Source organism: Lynx canadensis, chromosome A2, assembly GCF_007474595.2.
Source record: "Lynx canadensis isolate LIC74 chromosome A2, mLynCan4.pri.v2, whole genome shotgun sequence".
NCBI lineage: Eukaryota > Metazoa > Chordata > Mammalia > Carnivora > Felidae > Lynx > Lynx canadensis.
The window spans coordinates 153,372,563-153,392,217 of NC_044304.2; the positions used below are offsets into that span (position 1 = coordinate 153,372,563).

Consider the following 19,655-nt stretch of genomic DNA (forward strand, 5'->3'; position numbering starts at 1 on the left):
CATTGTATATTTCAAAAAAAAATAACATAGAGCAATGAGCTGAATGTAAAAATAGATATGCAAAAGACACCCAGCTGTCTTCTATTGGTCACACATTAAAGAGATTTGCAAAAGAAAGCAATCAGTGCTACTCTTCACGAAACTGTTTTGGAAAATACAGTACTTTCATAAAAAGAGGTGTTTATACTAACATAATAAACAGGTTCATATGAATTTAAATGAGTTCATACACAAGCATTTTTAAATTTCTCAGTTTTAATTCCTAGTGTGGGAAATATTAGTAGATAGGATCCACATAAGCCAAAGCTCTTTGGGGTTCTCAATAATGTTTAAGAGTGAAGAGGCTTCTAGACCAACACATTGGTCCGCCACTGGCCTGGGGTTTATCAGCTCACTAGAACTGCATCGACAGGGGACACCACAAACTGGGTAGCGTAAACAACAGAACTCATCGTCTAGGAGTCCTGGAGGTGGACGTCTAAGATCAAGGTGATGGGGGTGGGGCGTTATGATTCCTTCTGAGACTATGGGGAAGAATCTGTTCTATGCCTCTGACCTGGCTGCTGGTGATTCGCTGGCCATCTCTGGGGTTCCTTAGCTACAGAAGCCTCTGGGATCTGACTTCATCTTCACATGTGTGTGTGTCTGTGTCCAAATCTCCCCTTTTAATAAGGACATGTTGGTTGGGGGCAGGGGCCCAGACTACTCCAGTAAGAGTATGACTTCATCTTAACTAATCACCTCTACAAAGACCCTATTTCCAAATAAGGTCACATTCTCAGGTGCGGGGTTAGGACTTCGACATATGAATGGGGGTGGGGGGTGGAGGACACAATTCGGTCTGTGACAAGGGGGAAGCAGTGAAATCAGGGCTGAGTGTGGGAGACCTGAAAGGTTCCAAGGCAGGACAGAGGAGACGGACCAGGAATGGAGATCGAGGAGAACAGTCAGAAGAAAGAGAATTCGAGAGAAGTGTCTCAAGAATCGTGGAGGGCTTACACAACAGGAGAGCTGAGAAGCATCTGGAGGTGCCTGGTGACACTGATGGACCTCCTTCAGGGGCATGAAGGAGGCAGAATTCAGAGACTGGGGAACTGGGAAGTCACTGGCCGGTGAAGAAAGACAATACCAACAACTCTTCCAAAATACCAGGCTGTGAAAAGGAAGGAGGGAGCAGGGAAGGAACTGAGGAGAAAATTAGCCTCGTGGGAAGATTTCCTCTATTTTTTTCAAGGAAGAGACAGTTAATAATCCAAGACAATTCTGTGAGCTCTAGGGGCCCAGCACGTGTAGAAACTGGCAACTTCTACTTTTCCTGATCTTTTAGGTGCTTGTGGCACAATCACCTTGAATCCCATAAAGGTATCTTTTACATCTCTCTGCAAGTGTCCCGACTGAGCTTGGTATCTTACACGCAGCATTTCATAGCATCGCTGACTCACGCAAGGTCGGAACGATTCAAGTGCGAGCACCCACAGTCCAGGTGGTCTAGGACCAAAGTAAACTTCCCAGATTATCTCCTGTGATCTCAACAGTGGAGGAAGGAGAGAAAAGGGGAGAGGAGAGCCCTTCACAGTGATGAGCCTCAAGAGGGTTTCCGGCGACGGGCAGAAAAGAGCCAAAGACTGAGTCCTGACCACTCACTGGCCTGAAAGCATCCTTCCTTATTTATTCATTTAAAGATTTTATTTTCTTTTTTAAGTTTATTTATTTACTTTGAGAGAGAGGGCCAGCAGGGGAGGCACGGAGAGAGAGGGAGAGAGAGAATCCCAAGCAGCCTCCGCACTCCAAGTGCAGATCCCCACACGGGGCTGAAACTCACAAACCGTGAGATCATGACTTCAGCCCTGATCAAGAATAGGATACTTAACCAACTGAGGAACCCAGGCACCTCTCAACCCAATGCTTTAAAGGAAAATGACACTTACAGTTGGCACGAGGTCTTGAGGGAAACAACCCCCTTAGAACAGAATCAATCCCCTAAGGCCACCTGTAAGAGTACTGTTTTGGACATTTAGTGGTTTCGTACCACTACTCCTGTTCTTTAGGCAAGTCTGGGGCACAATGCCAGTTTGGGCCACTTTACACTTGTCTGGGCAGGTCTCAGGCGAGGCACTTTTGTGCCCGAGGACATTCTATAAGGTGGCTCTTGACCAGCTAAAGAGGCGAGCACTCCCCGTACATCTCTTCAAAGCGGACATTCCTTTAAACAAAGGGCCCCCTTTGTTCCTGTATCCCTCTACCGGGGATTAGGAAGATACTGTGTACGACCACATGTTCAGCGGTACAGGATCAACTTTCAGGAGATCATTATAATTTAAAAAATGAAAAGGGGTAAGTGGAGAGCAAGCTAAAATGCTTGCAAGGAATTTAATCCAAAAATAAAATTGTAGCTGCAGAAGTAACAACCTGATTCTCCACAAACAGTGTCTGATTTTTCTGAACTGAATTCCGGCCAGATGACCTTCCTTCACGTAATTGATTTTAACATCCACTTACCTAGCAGTTCCCACCACTGGCCAGGCACTGACCCCAACATCCACAAACCTTCACAATATGCGTTAATGGAGACAAAGTACTAGAGACAGAGAATGGCTTGAGGTTGCTAAAAAGAGAGGGAATGACATTCAACTCACACACACACACACACACACACACACACACACACACACACACAAATGCAATTTGTTGACAGTAATGTCCAAGATTCACGTCATCAGCACACTGAAGTCAGTGTTCTCTGTGCTGAAACCAGAATCATCTCCTGCCGCGTACATTCCCTTTCCCTCCTGGCCGTGGACTCCCTCCAGTGAGTGGTGAGTGTCAGAGGGAACAATGGCGCACATCCAACATCAGGTGGGTCCTCACGGATGTTCTACACCTTTCTGTCCCCCAGATCATGCCCTAAAAAAGAAAGAGCCCTCCAACGTCTCTCACTGACTGGCACACTCTCTTCTCCCCTCCATCTCATCTCACCTCCTTCCCCTCAGCACAAGGCTGAGTCTCATTCCTTAGGAGAAGACCCTCCATCATGGAACCCTCCCACATCCTTTTTCTCCACCTCCACGTTTCTTGACCTGGTCTCTCTGCCTCTCCTCTCCAGAGCAAGCAAACCCACTTTACACCCCTTTCATTCCTGTCTTCACTTGCCAAGTCACAGACTGACTGGAAGTGAGATATAGGAAAGTAAAATTTCATCATGAAGAGAAGAGAATGCCTCAACGTTTGTCATGGATGCGTTTTACCCATCAGATCTCCAAATTTGTCACTCGGGAGCCTCCCCAGTTATTTTTCTGTAATAATACTTTCCCCCAAATCCACTGGTGAGGCTCTTTTCAGCACAATTCCCACCTCTAGTTTCTTCTCCGTTTAATATACTGTGTTGAGCAGAGTCACAGAATTGTACCCCTGGAGGAAAACTTTGAGATCCTCTAGTCCAATCCCCTTGCTTTAGGGATGAGTAAACGACCCCAGGGGGTGAAGGGATGTGCCTAGTCCTGCAGCAAATTAGTGGCAGAGCCTGACGCAGAATATGTGCCCCTGATTCTCATGCTCTCTTCATAGCTTTCCTGTTTGTTTCTCAAAGGACATAACATCCCTTTGTATCAGGTACTATATGTAGCAGAACCAGTTTATCCCCTCTGGAGAGTCCTGGGGATCCCAGACAAAGATTTTCTCACAGAGGATTGAAGGCAACATTTCCTTGGGTTTTTCCCCAAGTGACTCCCTCCCAGAGAACCCCCACCACATCTCTTGGGAAGCATCATCACCAAGGTTACATGACTTCCCCCAAGGTCACACAGAGGGTGACAACGTGAAAAGGGAACCCAGGACTCCTGACTCAGGGCTGGTTGTCCAAGCCACAGGCAGCCTGGACAAGAGACAGATGGTGAAGGAAGGTTACAGAAGAGACCAGAAGACATGGCCGGAGAGAAGAAGCTGGATGCCAGGAAGGAAGGCCAACAATCTCTGACTCGGCTCTCTGGTCCTTTTTACTTTTCACATGGACAAACTGGAAAAGAAAAACTGGCTGAGTGTTTACCACAAACGTGTAGTTTATTTCCCCAAAACCTTAGCTTAAAATTACTCTTTGAGAACACGCATCTCTGTTTATTAAACACAAAATGAATCTGACCACACGCAGTGTTGTGCCAACAGAAATATTTTGTACAAATCGTAAGGCTGGGAATGAAGGAGCCAGAAATAGCCACTCATAGGGCTGCAGAGCTGAACAGGACCTGCCCTCCTACTGTTTATTAACTTCACCTTAAAATGCCCTTACCTGTTTGATGCTAGTAACTCACTAACTTTTCTAACAGGTAGAGCTATCCCACAGTGGAACTGGCTGCCTTAACAATTGGTAAGAAGCCTGCTACTTGAGGCATTTTAGCAGAAGTCCAAGTCACAACCTTGAGAGCCAGGAGAAGTCAAATGCAGCCATACCAAACTCTCTAACTTCTCCTTTCATTGCAGGAGAGGATCCTTACTAGGTTAAGGATTGGGCCAGACGGCTTCTAGATCCCTTTCCAACATTGAGAGTCTATGGGTTTTTTTTTAATTTTTTTTTTAATGTTTACTTATTTTTGACAGAGAGAGAGACAGAGCATGAGCAAGGGAGGGGCAGAGAGAAAGAGGGGGACACAGAATCCAAAGCAGACTCCAGGCTCTGAGCTGTCAGCACAGAGCCCGATATAGGGCTCAAACTCACAGACTGAGATCATGACCTGAGCTGAAGTCGGACACTTAATGGACTGAGCCACCCAGGTGCCCCAATACAACTTGAAATTTGATTAAGATTTTTCTTTAATGCAACCAAGGATTTCCTGACATTGAAAATTTTCCCACACAACCAGATAGGTACTGTTAAATGTAGTCTATCTGCTCTGTTGTGACTGTATTGCTTTCCTGTGAAATATCCTTTTTTAAAATATATTAATTTGAGGGGCACCTGACTGGCTCAGTCGGTAGAGCATGCAACTCTCGATCTTAAGGTTGTGAGTTCAAGCCCCCACATAGGTGGTAGAGATTACTTAAAAATAAAATCTTTAAAATAAATGAATAATTAAATAAAATGTATTAATTTGATTTTATTGCCTGATTATAAGAGTAATATGTGTTCACTGCAGAAAATTTGAAAGACACATAAAAGTGTAAAGAAGAAAATAAAAATTGTCTCAAAGTGTTAATTCTAGATATGGCTACTGCTGACATCTTGATAGGATGCTTCCCAAGCCTTTTCTTTGCCTATGCATGTGTAATAAATAGCTGGAATCCCACTGAATATATAGTTTCACATCCTGCTCTTTCTGCTTTGTATTACATAGCAAGTGTTTTTCCAAATCATTAAATATCAAAGGAAAAAAATATATCATTCTAAAACATCATTTTAAAAGCCCTCTTTGGGTACCTGGGTGGCTCAGTCGGTCAAGCATCTGACTTTGGCTCAGGTCATGGTCTCATGGTTCATGGGTTCAAGCTCTGCATCAGGCTCTGGGCTGACAGCTCAGAGCCTGGAGCCTGCTTCGGATCCTGTGTCTCCCTCTCTCTTCCCCTCACTTGCTCACACTCTGCCTCTCAAAAATAAATAAATGTTAAAAAAAAATTTTTTTAACAGATAGAATCTATCTTTTATTCCGCTATAAGGTGCTTCTAGGCTTTCATTTTCACAAATATTATAATGTTGAGGTAGAGAATCTTGGATATATGTTTTTATGCTCATCTCTATTTCCCTGGGGAAAAAAAATTTCCAATGAGCCTCACATAGAAAGAAAGGTGACTAAAATAAATTAACCCTTACAAAGTCTACAACTTAGCTACAAATAGGCCAATATCGGAGACTAGACATATGGTAACACAATGTTGTTGGCCCCAAGTACCTGACTAAGGCAACCCAACCAAAACAAAAACAAAAAACAAAAAAAAACAAAAAACAACAAACAAAAAACCCCATGACTCATCCTACTTATTTTTACAATATGTGTAATTGCAATTATGCACACAATAAAAATAACCAGGTACATAAGGAAACACAGCAACATGGATGAAAACCAGCAGAAATAATAGACAAAAGAAACAGATCAATGGGGGTGAACAAATATTAAAGTTATAAAACAGATTTTTAAAAATTATGGTCACTCTGTTCACAAATATGAAAAATGAGACTGTATAACAAAAAGTTATTTCATAGTGGACAAAATGGAAATTCTAAAACTAATATAACTGAAATTAAGAACCCAATGGGTAGTTAAAAAAATAAATTAGACACAGATGATAAGAGTTCTAATAAAAGATAGGTGGCTCAGTTGGTTGAGCATCCAACCAGGTCACAATCTCACAGTTCATGGGTTCGAGCCCCACGTTGGGCTCTGTGCTGACAGCTCAGAGCCTGGATCTGCTTTGGATTCTGTGTCTCCCTCTCTCTCTGCCCCTCCCTGCTCCCACTCTGTCTCTGTCAAACATTAATACGTTAAAAATTTAAAAAAATATATAGGGCTGAAGAAAATATTCAGAATAAAGCCCATGAAAACAAAAGGATAGAGAATAAAGGAAATAGTAAGAGAATTAGAGTCTGCAGTGGAGAGAAAAGAATGGGACAGTAGTATTTGATGGCCGACAACGTCTCAGTACTGATGAAAGACCTCAAACTCCATATTCACTTGTCTACAAACCTCAAGCAAGACAATTAAAAAGAAATCCATACTTGAACACACTGTAATAAAATTTCTGAAAACCAAGACAACACAAGAATTTTACAAACAACCAAAGATAAAAGAGACAAATTACTTATGAGGGAGGGCAGTTAGATGGACAGTTCTCAACATAAACAGTGGGAGTCAAAAGAAATAGAATCATATTTTTAAAGCACTGAAAGAAAATATCTGTCAACCTAGAATTCTACACTCAGTGAAAATAACTTTCAAGAATAAAGGAAGATGAGAACATATCGTGACGAACAAAAACTGACAGCATTAGTCACTCCACTGCGGGAATACTTAAGAAGCATCATAAATGGAAGACCAGACATGCAGAAATGAATCAAGGAACAAGAAATTGGTAAATATGTGGATAAATTTAAGTAAACATTCACTGAATAAAAAAGTAATAATGAGGGGCGCCTGGGTGGCTCAGGGGTTAAGCTTCAGCTTAGGTCATGATCTCACAGTTTGAGTTCGGGCCCCGCATCAGGCTCTGTGCTAATGGCTCAGAGGCTAGAGTCTCCTTCGGATTCTGTGTCTCCTTCTCTCCCTGTCTCTCCCCAACTTGTGCTCTGTCTCTGTCTCTCAAAATTAAATAAATGTAAAAAAAAAAAAAGTAATAATGAGTTACCAAGTTAAAAAAGATATGTATATAGTTAAAATACATGACTGTAATGATAGAACAATCACGAATGGACAGGTAGAATTAAAGTTCCAAGCTCTTCCCATTATTTGGGAAGATGGTAAAAGTATCAATTAATATTAGACTTTGATAAAGACAAGAATACATGTAGTAATCTCTAAAAAAAGGGAATAAAAGACTCAACCCAAAAGTGGTGAGCAAAAAGAGAAAAGAGATATAAAACAGATGGGAAAACCAAAGAGCACTTGTAAGACAGAACTTCAAATCTAAACTGATCAGTAAACACATGCCAAGGTAAACAGATTAAGCGGCCAAATTAAAGATGAAGATTGTAAGACTGGGTTGTTTTTTTTTTTTAAGTCCTACACTATGTTTTTATAAGGTATACTTCTAAAACATAATAAGAATTTAGAAAAACTCAAAGACATGATGGGAAAAGATTCAGCATGCAAAACTAAGCAAAAGAAAGGTGGTATAGTAACATCAGACAAAGTAAACTTGATGGCACAAAGTATTACTAGGGATAGAGAGGGGTATTTCAAAATGACTTTTTAAGGAAGTTTCAGTTCACTGGGGTGTCAGTTCTATATTTGCATGAGGCCTAATTACAGCCTCCAATATTTAGTACAAAAACAGACAAAACTACAAAGCAAAGAGAGAAACCCACAATCATCTGTCTCAGTACTCAACTGAATAAGCAGACCAGACTTTTAAAAACAGGAAAAATACAGGAGATGTGAACCACACAATTAGCACTCCTGATCTGATGGACTTAACACGGAACACTGAACCCCACAACTACATGACACATTCTTTTCAATCACTGCCAAATATTTACCAAAAAAATGGCCATACGATGGTTGTTAATAAATAGCAAAACATAGAAATCATCAAAGTATGTTCACAGATTGCAGGGCAATCCAAGAAAATGGGGGCAGGGAGGGGATGAGATCCAGGACCCACATGGAAGATGGCTTTAGCCAAGAGGAAATCCCATCCTTCTGTTAACCCCACTTCTGTCTGGTACAAACAGAAGCATTAGTGCAGATGAATGAATTATCCTGGGAACTGTTCAGAAATGGTTCCAAATGGAGGGCTCTAGACCTTGTTTACCTTGTTACTTTGATCAACTCTATGGCATGATCTCCAGATTGGACTTCATTTTTCTTAAAAGTGTACTCCTCAATCTCTCCAAATTATAGAGCCATAACGGAACAGCAGTGAGTGTGGTTAACTAGATCCTGCTCAGGTGAAACTACATGTTTCAGTCCTGTGAGCAGCTGGAGATTGGCAATTATTTTGTGAAAACACATTCTGACAAAGCCCTCTGCAGGAAGAGCTATGGACCTATCTCTGGTCACAAGTTAGAATATAGCAGGCATAGTTGTATTCGGGGCCAAGATTCTCTTTAGGACAGGTTAATTGGAAATGAAAGCCCCAAGTTCATTTAAATTTTTTTAACGTTTATTTATTTTTGAGAGAGAGAGAGAGAGAGACAGTGTGCGAGCAGGGGAGGGACAGAGAGACAGGGAGACACAGAATCTCAAGCAGGCTCCAAGCTGTCAGCACAGAGCCTGACTAGGGGCTCGAACCCACAAACCGTGAGATCATGATCTGAGCCGAAGTCAGAGGCCCAACACCCAACCAACTGAGCCACCCAGGCTCAGTTCAAAGCCCCAAATTCAAAGGCAGTAGTCTCTTCCCAGAGATGGAAGGGATGGGAAAGGGGCCTATCAGAATCACAAGGGAAGCTTCCTTAACATAAAATATCCTACCCATAGGAGGCCATTCCAGGCCACAGAATGCTGGGTTTCAGTCTTTTAGCACAGGGAACACTGTGCCCCCTTCTTCTCTTTTTTTACATGCAATGTTATCAGGGAAAGCAGATAAAATCGGAGGCACTGAGGGCCATGGAATCCCCACCCCTCTGGCCAGTTCCATCCCAATCACCACCATGGAGCCTGGCCACAAATATTTTAGCCTGGACTTTTTTAAAAGTATGTGTAACCAAACACCTATCTTAACTATTTAAAAAAAAAAAATCTTGAGGAAGTTCCTGCAGAACGTCTAGCTTTAAGCAATCTACTTCCCCATACGCTCTCCAAAGCAAACCTGATATAAAATGTATGGGAGAAGTTGCTAGGTGAGGCAACCAGCTGCATGGAGTTATTACAGACCTGTTTAAAAAAAAAAAAAAAAAACAGCTAATAGTGGTGACATTTCTGAAAATAGTTGCTATGCAGCCCTTCCTTTGGGAATTAATGAGTTAGCAGATACCAGTCAAGCCCTTCCTATTTTAGGATAATAAAATCCTTTCATCTGCTAAGAGAATGTTTCTCTTTCAATTGGCTCGAAACATCTAAAACAGTCCCAGTCAAACAACAGTGGGTTAAAAAGGAGAGAGGGGACAGATTACTGTTCTTGCCCTCTCCATCTACTAGATCCAGAATTATTTTCATTGGCACAATTTGATACGATGCCGTCAGCTTAGATCAGGGGTGTCACTCAAACCACTGTCACTACCACCCTAGGCCGGGCTGTTTCAAACCTTTCGATGTCCCAGGCTGTCATCATTTTGGAGGGACACGCCCCGCTCACATCAAACATATGAACATGCACCCAACCTCCTATACTCAATTGTTTCTGTTTCCATATTTAAAATGAATTATATAAAATTTGCTTTTGAGAAACAAATCTTTTCTTCTCGAATGCACAGGCTGCTGTTGTTGTTGTTCATATTTTGGCTGAGAACCTCCTTTCGTGAAGGTCTCCAACATTTTTGAGATCCTTGAAAATCTCGTTGACCCCACACACTGTCATCTCTAGGGCCCACTGGATAAATCAGCCCTCGTCTATGAAGCTTAGTGTGGGGTTTACCGTGAGGAAAATGTCGAGAAGAGTGTCCATCCCATTAAGGAATGTCACCTCTGTGAGAACCCGAGGAGAAAATGTCTCTCTAGTCTGGTATCAGGAACTGTTGTATTCACGCTGTTTTGGTTTTTTTTTTTCATCTTGTGAGCCCATGAATCATGCACGTGACCATGTTACCCTCTTCCCACTGACCGCCGCAAAGCTTAGAAAACATGCATGCCATTTTGTGCTCTAAACTCATTTATATATTTCCTACCCTAACTTTCTCTTCGCCTCATTTCTTCCCACTCATTTCAAATTCATTTTATCTAGTTTAATTAATCCTATGTAAGCTTCCTTGAGCCCTTTTTAGACCAAGGCAGGATATAAATAAGCCAATACGTAAATAACATTCTTTTTTCCCCTAAAACTGCCTTTGTCCCATATTTTCTAAGTGCAAGGACCCTTCCGTCAAAAGGGTAGTTAACATTCACTGAGTACTTACTACCGTCGGCCAGGAGCACTGTGTGAAGCACTTCACATGGATTACTTCATTAAGTCATCAAAGCAAGTCATGAGATAGACCCTCTTCCTTCTCAGATAAAGAACCTGAGGCTTGGATGTATAAAGTAACTTGCCAGGGCCACTTGGTCAAGAAGAGCCAGGCTAGAATTCCACCCGAGGCTGGCCTCATGGCCACCCAGGAACCCCAGCTGGAAACCGTGTCTTCACTTAAGATGCCACTCCCCGGGTTCCCTTCTGTTGAATTAGCCAGCTAGATGCCTCTTGACTCTGTTCCCCTCTTCTCTATCCTTAGTCCAACTTTTAAATTCAGGGCTCTTTCCATCTCTGGCTGGGATTTTTTTTTTTTTTTTTTTTAAGTAAGCTCTACACTCAACACGGGGCTGAAACTCAAGATGCCGAGATCACGAGCTCCATGCTTTACCAACTGAGCCAGCCAGACACCCCATCTGGCTGGGATTTTTGCAACAGCTTCTGAGAGGATCTTCTGAATCCAGGCCTGCCCTTGGTGGATTGTCCTCCATGTTTCTGAAATATAATGGTATCCACATGTACAAGTTCCTTACAAGGTGCCCCAGTTGTAAGACAGAGTCCAGTTTGCTTCGTCTGGCATTCAAGACCATTTAGTGTGTACTTAGTCAAACCAAACACATTGTGACCCCGCTCCGTGCTTCCAAGATGGTAATTACTCCCCGGACAAGGGGCATACGTTCGTTCATGTCTCGGAGGTCCTGCACACACTGTTCCCTTCTCCTGTACCTAGTGGACTACACAGCTTTCAAGTTTCAGGTCAGCACGCCATCTTTATTGTGAAATGTTCACTGAGTCCCCTAATCCCCAACTCTCCTCCACGATTTTCCCATTCTTTGTAGAGACTTCCTCACCATACTTATTTCATTGTGTTGTCATCATTTGTTTGTCCATCTCCCTTACTGGACCCTGAACTCCTTGAAGACAGGAGCTGTGTTGCCTTACCCACTTCAGATCCCTCTGCCACACCAAAGGCCCAGCACATAGTGGCTACTACTCAATAACTGAATGTTCAAACAAGTGGTAGGTCTAAATTAGATTTGTGTACCTGCAGATTAGCCTTCTTAAAGCACTTCCGCCCCCAGCTCTCAAGCCCAAGAATACAGGGCCACCACTAAAGTTTGTACCTTAGGGCAAATAAGAAAACAACGCCTGCTCTGAGATGATGTATTCCAATACACAGTCCAATACAAAGACACCTTTCCTCTGAGCTTACACATGGCTTACATGTCCTTCCGCATAGCTTTGAATGAGCTAGACTTTCTCTCTCACTCTCTTGACTGAACAAATTTTTGTACAAGAAAACAGTGCATGTATCTATACATGGCAGGCCTGCATGCACACAGACAATTCTCTTGCCCTTGTGCATCCTATTCCTTTTATTTGAAAGGCCATCCACTCCCATCTGTGTATACAGACTTTAATACCCAGCCCAAATGTCACCTCCCCTGTGAATGCTTCCCCCATACCTCTCAGGCAGATTTAACCACTCTCTCTTGTGTATTTCCACAACTGCCGAGGATACTATATTGGAGTCTTACCATACAGCATCACAAGTCTTTCTTTACTACTTGGTCTCACTGCTGGCCCATGAGTAGCATCAAGAGTAGGATCATGTCAGGCATCATTGAATCCAAGGTATTGAATCCCAAATACCTAGAATGATGCCTTTCATATAAATGGTGGGTATTCAATCAATGTTATTACTTGGTTCAAAATCTTTACAAAGCCTTTTTTTGCCTCCTGATTCTTTCAAACTCCCCAGCCTGGCACTCCAATCTGCTAGCCTCATGGCTATCCATTCACATACCCATATCACCTTCCTCTGGTCTCCTCCCCTATCTGCACTCTAGCCACAGTGGACTCTCGAGCACCCCTTCTCTCTGGACCTTTACTCCTCTGTTCCTCCTGCCTACAGTGCCCTCCTCTTCTCTTTGCCTGTCAAAATTCCACTCATCCTTTAAGGCCCAATGCCAATGCCATGTTTTTCATGAAGCATCCTATCAGTAAATGTGGCTTCTTGTTGCTAAGAACCAAAGTACTTTGTCCTTCTGGAGTCATTCCTGAAACATTACTGTGTTTCAAAGAGGTGTGTTTGTAATAAAAGCACTTTGAGGGCAGGTGTCCCAGACTTTAGCATAGTGTGGTGCACACAGTAGGTTTCAGTAAAAACTGGACTAAAGAGAAGAAGGTACCCAGTGCTCCACCTCAAATGGAAGAGGCAGCCAGCTCAATTTCAAGGAACCAGGAGAGCACAAAACTTCCCTCCTGTCCTCTTTTTTATCAGCAGGGATAAAATGTGAACTCAAGGAAGAATTGCATAAATCGCCCCTCCCTTCCTCCCCCCACCTTACCCCCACCCCTCCCCAGCCAACACAGTTCAGCTTCCCTTCTAGAGAGGTAAGAGCAAGGAGTGACAGCTGGTTTCTTTTGCTCCACCCCCTCTCTTTTCCCCCAAACACAGAGCAGAAATTCACCTCTGACAACACTGCTTTCAAGCTCCTGCGGACACGGTGCATACAGGACCCATGGCACGCAGCACTCCTCTGTGGAGATAGTGCAGACAGACGTCTTCCTCTCAGCATGAAGCACCTCACCCCTGCACCCCGGGCCACTCTGGCCCTCAGCCTGGTCTTTGCCTCCTTCCACTTGGCTTGCTTGGCAGGTAGAACTGTGAACTTTATTCTTGGCCACCCTGGGAAGGGGGAGGGAGAGGAGGGAAGAAGGGAGGGAAGGAAGGAGGGAGGGTGGAAGGGAGAGAAGGAGGGAGGAGGATTCCTTGGCTAGGGTTGGTCCTGCACAAAGGAAAGAGCAAACAGTTCTTTTTCATCTAAAGGATTAGGCAGGAGGTGGTGGGTTGGGGTGGGGGTATCTTACGTTTACCTAAGACCATGATCAAATAATCAACTCCTTAGCTAGGACAGGAGCAACCATCTCAATTGGCCTTTGCCACAAAGAGGAGAAAGCAATGTACTGACAGTCTCTCCCAGCAAGGGACCAAACTGTCCTAAAATTTTTTTGGTTGCTGTTTCTCAATGGCTCCTTCTCAGTGCCCCTGGCTATTGTGGTTTGCAATCCCCTCTTTGTACTCCTGATCCTCACCTAAGGTCCTCCCTCCTTCCCTTGATCCTGCACTTCCTCTGCAACTTTCACAAAACCTTAAGGTATGAAAGCTGCCAAAGCCTGACTACCATTCTCCTACCTTCTCCGGGCGTGGGAGATGTTGAGTTATTGTCTTGTCTTCTCAAAGAGGCTGGAGGGGTTGAGTGGCAGCCCCTGTCTTGCTTTCTCAGGCTGGGCTCTGCAACTCACGCAGAGAGACCTCCCTTACACTCTTAAGCTCCTGGCTTTGCCCTCCAGCTTTGATCTTGCTCCACAGCTCCTTGAGATTTTCCCCTCCCAAAGCCAACCCGTCAACGTCCCCCTCAGGGCAGTATCTGTCTCTCTCAGCCTCACCACCTCTTCTTTGAAGGTTCGGAGTGTGAGCTCTAGCCACTCAACCTCAACTTAATTCTGGCTTCCACAACTTACCAGCTGTGTGAACTTTAGCAAATTACATAACCTCTCTGTGCCCCAGTTCTCTCTCTTATACCATGGGGATAATTGCAGTGCTTATATATAGGGTTGTCATAAAGATGAAATGAGAGTACTGCAGGTAAAGAACTTTCAATAAATTAGCACATGGTAAACATTCAATGACTGTTAGCATATTTGTTTTATTTTCCAATACCCCTCCCCAAGTAAGACTGTTTTACTCCTTTTATTTACCTTCACAGAGACTTGCTTATGATAGGCTCTCAAGAAACTTGACAAAACTAACTACACTGAATTGTTGGGTCCTCCCAGCACCCTGTACTTTGGAAGTGACCCCAAGTAGGACCAGTCCCTGACCAGCTGTGCTTATAAGGGAGGAGGATGAGATTTAAACTGTTAGAAATTAATAACTAAGCTATTCAGTAGATATTGAGCAATTTTTTGACTTATTGAAATGGCAATTTCAAATGGTTTAACCTAATACCAGCATCTGATTAAGTAGGTTTTTTCCACTCACTTGCTCTAGATGTAGACCACTTCCATTCTAGGGCAGAGGGGAGATGAAAGTCAAGGCCAAGGAAGTCATCTGGGTTAAAAGGGAAATTAAATGTTGAATCAATCTCTCCAAAACAAATAAAGACCGAGTTCTAAGTCATTTAGTTGTAAATAATTTACAGTAACAATCAGATTGCATCAAAGTAATTACTAGACTTTAGGCAGGACATTGGAGTGGCCTGGGTGGGTGGGTGGGTGGCATAAAATTAGTGGGCAGCAATTTCATGGCTTTGGCTAAACAAGAAGTTTCCTCCTGACTTGTCCTGCTACGTGACAACAAGCTTCTTTGAAGGACACGCTGACCTGGAGTCAGTGGGGCCTTGAAAGTTTCCAAGCCACACGTTTTTTTGTGTTTTTGCTTTTTGTTTTTGGCATCCTCAAGGAAGCAGAACATCCATATAACGTCCAGAAAAAAATCTTTAAAATTGATCTCTTGGTTTTGATCTACCTAGATTAACACTATCTAATAAACATTTTCTTGATGATGCAAGTTGCTGGGTGGGGGCCAGCAGTACAGGCAGTCAAAGAATTCACCCAAGGCGGAACAAATGAGATAGAAGTTTTGCAAGGGAGCAGAAGGCAGGACAGCAAAGGAGATACTGTCTGCCACACGGTGGTGGTGAGGGGCTGTAGTTATAGGGCGGAACGGAGGAGTGTGGGGAATGTATGGAATTTTTCCTCTTTTTTGGTAATCTTAGGAACTGTGCCTGGTTATAATTGGTCAGTTGGGGCCTATAGCTATTTCAAGGTGGGTCACTTGATCAGCCTGTTGGCATTCAGCTCCGTGGTCACTGTGGGCCCTTTTGTCGTCCTCAAGTTTCCAGGGCTCAAGCCCATTGCCTAAAAGTGGCCTCTACAGAAATGTTCCAGATCCAGGCTGTGCTTCCAATATGGTAGTATGTTGGAATGTGGTGATCCATTGTGGTAATTGAGCACTTTAAATGTGGCCAATATGACCAGGAAGCTGAATTTTTTATAGCCACAAGTCACTGCCATATTGGACAAAATGGACTTAGATCATCCATCTGCTCATTGTCAGTTTGAGAGGGAACATGGACAATGGCTTCTCTGGCTTGGGATCTTTATGTTCATGTCCATAGCCCCACCTCACCCCCAAAATGATAGAACTTTGAGAATTCCTGCTAGAGCTCGTTTTATCTTTGTGCTCCTTGAGAGCCAATTCTAAAGGCTGCATATTCTAGCAACCTGTGGACTTGTTTGTACAGGGTTTCATTTTTGTGATAACCATCTGCCTGAGTAATACCAACATAATCATCAGAAGTACAGAATCAAAGTCAGGTTTCAACATTTATTTGCTCAAGTTTTTAAAGGGAATTGAAGAATTATGGAAAGACATTCTAGATTTTTAAGTGATTGTTTTAATATATACTAGAAAAACCACTTATGGATGTAGCTCTTTGTATAGAAAGCAGCTAAAACAGTGTTTGGAAAGCTGTATACAACAGGCCCTTGGCCACTGAAGAGATGAGATTTGGAGGATATGAGGTGTGAAGGAATGAGTCAATGAGATATGCAGATAAAGCATCTCTGAATGATAACGGTGAAAGGAAAAGGGGAGTGTATTCATTTGCTGTCATAACAACATACCACAGACTGGGTGGCTTCCACAAGTGAAATCTATTCTCTGACAGTTCTGAAGACTTCAGGTGTCACCACCAGGTTTGTTTGCTCCTGGGTCCCCTCTCCTTGGTTTGCAGATGACCATCTCCTGTGACCTCACTAGGTCTTTTCTCTGTGCAGGTGCCTCCGTGATGTGTCCTCCTCTTCCCACAAGGACACCAGTCATATTGGATGAGGACCCACCCATATGACTCTGTTTAACCCTGACTGCCTCTTTAAAGGCGCTTTTTTCAAATACAGTCACTCCTGTGGGTTAGGACTTCAATGAACTTCATGGGAGAGGAGACAGTTCAGTCCATAACAGAGAGTTGGCTTTGTCGCATGAAGTCGTAACGTACCTAGAGTGGAACATCTATAATAATCTCATAGTATCACTACTGATTCACAAAACAGATTTCAAACTCTATACCTGGGAATGACTTTTCCTACCATCTGAGACCATCTTCTATCTTTTCTTCCAGAAGCAAGGAACAGCATCAACACAACCTTGACCACCCACCACCCAGACCCCGGAACCCTGGAGCAGTGTCCCAGTAAGCTTCTCCTGGTAACTGCCCTAACTGCAGAGGTGGCCTTGGACCTGGGAGGGAATCTTAAGCCTCCTTGCTTTCTGTTGTTTGGTGTCCACTGGCTGAGTGCCTGCCTGGCCTTTCTGTGCAACGGTGTGGTTTGTTCATGGCCTCCAGAACTGCATGCATAGCACATATAAAAAGCTATCTCAGCCTTGGCCTCGATCTAAGCTCATGATATTTAGTATAGGTGGCTTTAATGACCCATCCACAGGACAGCAGCCAAAGAGGCCTTAGAAACTTACAAGAGGAAAAAGCCATGAAAATCCGCCTCTATCCTCTGCAGGAGCTTGGTTTTGTACCTTTTGCTTATTTCTGTCCATCCCCCACTTGAATATTCCCAATGGCAAGAAGGCCCGTACTTCATAAAGCACCAACCGCTGTCACACACGTCCAATTACTAGAAAGTTTTGCTTTATGCTATATCTGGCTCCCTTTATGCTGCCCTCACTGAATGACCCAATGTGTTTACTTACGGGCACTTATGAAGGAGGGTAACGGGCAATAACACAAGAGAGGTGAAGCACATGGCTTTGGACTCCTACAGACTTGGGCTGGAGCTCTTGTTCTGCCATCTCGGGTGAGTCACAGCCTCAGCTTGTTCATGTAGAATGGGAACACTAACTGTATCCATCACTCTGGCAGGAATAAATAAGGGAACGTGTGTGAAGCACGTAGCAATAGCGCATGCACACGCTTTGGAAATGTTAGCTACCGTATTCTTCCTCCTTGCCTGTTCTTGCAGACGTTAGAGAAGAGCTGGGTGGGCTGGTGTGATGCACCCCGTTGTTCTTGCCCTCCCTTCCCCCACCAGATGTGGACTTCTGCCCGCAGGCAGCCCGGTGCTGCCACACCGGAGTGGATGAATACGGCTGGATCGCGGCCGCGGTTGGCTGGAGCCTGTGGTTCCTCACCCTCATCCTGCTCTGTGTGGATAAACTGATGAAGCTCACTCCGGAGGAGCCCAAGGATTTGCAAGCATGAGGCTTAGAGCCGCAGCCCCAAGAATGGCCGTGGCCACCACTGGGTGGGTAACAGCGGGAGGGGAGTGTGGTTGCCGATGTGGTTTCTGCCGTGTGACGGTCATCTGTCACCTTTGTGCTTCAGTTGCTCTTGAAAGGGGAGGAAGATGGAAAGGGGGATCCAAGGAAGGAAAGCCAGTACCGCTTCACACCTAAATTCACAAGGCGGTCATGCCTTCTGAGCGCTGACAGTCTCCTTTCTCGGTCTACGGGGAGTGCTTCTCTTGTAACTGCTGCTTCCTTCTGGAAGCACAAGAAACATGCGACCTAGACTCTTGTCCATGCATTCAGAGCTAAACTCAGAGCCTTCTCACCAAAAAGGTCATTGTCTTCCATCCCTCGCTTCAGTCACGGGCGCCGCTGTCGCAGTTCAAAACGGAAGCGTCGTCATTGACCCACTCTCTGTCCTCACCCCCATGTGCCTTGCTTCTCCAGCTCTTGTCCCTTCTTCAAGGTATCTGCCAGGGCCATCCCGCCCCACTCTCCCCGCCGGCACCCCGGTTCTGGCCTTCCTACATTGCCCCTACGTTGTCGCAGACCCATCCCGTGTAGTTCTCACCGCCGGCAGGAACCTGCCTCCCCACTGGCCACTCCCCGGGGGCAGCTGTGAGCATGACCTTCAGTAACACCTAACACAGAACTTCAGTCTGGCCCTCAGCTCCTCACGGGAGTCCGACCACCTTCCCAGGCCTGTCTCCCCGCACATCCAGGGCCAGGGCGCCGCGGGGCACCGATGGCCCAGTCTTCAGCCCCCCATCTTCCACTTCTCTGCTGCCAGGCCCTCGCCTCCGGGCCTGCCTTCCAACTCCGCCTCCAGATTGGAGGATTGACACTCCCTTCCCCGACGGCCGTGGGGGACCTGGAGCTGGTGCTTTTTGGGGCGCATCTGCTCCGCCCTGAAGTGCAGCCCTTGTGAAGACACAGTCCGAGCTACTTCCTCTCGCTCCTGGGGACAGACCGCTCTGTAACATTTGTCCGATGAATGAATGGATGAACGAATGAGTCCTTGCCCTACATGAACTTACGCTTATCGCTCCGCATACAGCACTTCCATTTCTCTATAAATGGTTGAAAATAGCCAGTCTTTAAAAAAGCCACTTGGCTTGGTTTCTGTTCATCCTGCACGAGGATGCTGCTGGTCATCGTGAACATTTCCAGTGGGGTCAGGAGGAGAGGAGGGTGGGTTCACCAGAAGGAAGAAAGGACAAAACGACTCTCTTTGGGAGCCGATTTCTGCCCTTTGGGAGGGAGTACGTATTTAGATTGGACAAACGAAATAACAATACAGAAAAGGGAGAGGCTTCTGAAGCAGGAAGAAGCATCTCCTGGAGACGGCAGGTGATTCAAAGCTGCTTGGCTGTTCTTTTAGAAAATCTCGATGCCGGGGCGAGGCGGGGGGGGGGGGGGGGGGGGGGGGGGGGGAGGGTTGTCGCCTGGGTGGTCCAGTCAGTTGAGCTGACAGCTCAGAGCCTGGAGCCTGCTTCAGATTCTGTCTCCCTCTCTATCTGGCCCTCCCCCACTCATGCTCTGTCTCTCTCAAAATAAATAAACATTAAAATTTTTTTTTTTTTAAATCTCAATACGGGCCACCTGC

The 19,655-nt window shown here is 44.7% G+C and overlaps 2 protein-coding genes across 4 annotated transcripts in view; one reads left to right on the plus strand and one right to left on the minus strand.

Annotated features, from left to right (window-relative positions):
• ATP6V0A4 (ATPase H+ transporting V0 subunit a4) overlaps positions 1-13,277 on the minus strand; it is a 95,989-nt gene extending 82,712 nt beyond the window's left edge. For both annotated transcript variants that reach the window (XM_030308526.1, XM_030308522.1), the window contains exon 1: positions 13,218-13,277. The gene's annotated coding sequence lies outside the window, so the exon portion shown is untranslated. The remainder of the gene's footprint in view (positions 1-13,217) is intronic.
• A 28-nt stretch (positions 13,278-13,305) lies between these two features.
• Positions 13,306-19,452, plus strand: TMEM213 (transmembrane protein 213). 2 transcript variants are annotated; one of them, XM_030308529.1, is made up of 4 exons: positions 13,306-13,405; positions 16,932-17,003; positions 17,854-18,066; positions 18,147-19,452. In XM_030308529.1, exons 1-3 carry the CDS (start codon positions 13,324-13,326, stop codon positions 18,021-18,023), a joined length of 324 nt encoding a protein of 107 aa, XP_030164389.1. In that variant the 5' UTR covers positions 13,306-13,323; the 3' UTR covers positions 18,024-18,066; positions 18,147-19,452. The 2 variants fall into 2 exon arrangements, with proteins under 2 accessions (XP_030164389.1, XP_030164388.1); XM_030308528.1 differs by having other exon boundaries at positions 17,854-19,452.
• The last annotated feature ends 203 nt before the right edge of the window (positions 19,453-19,655 follow it).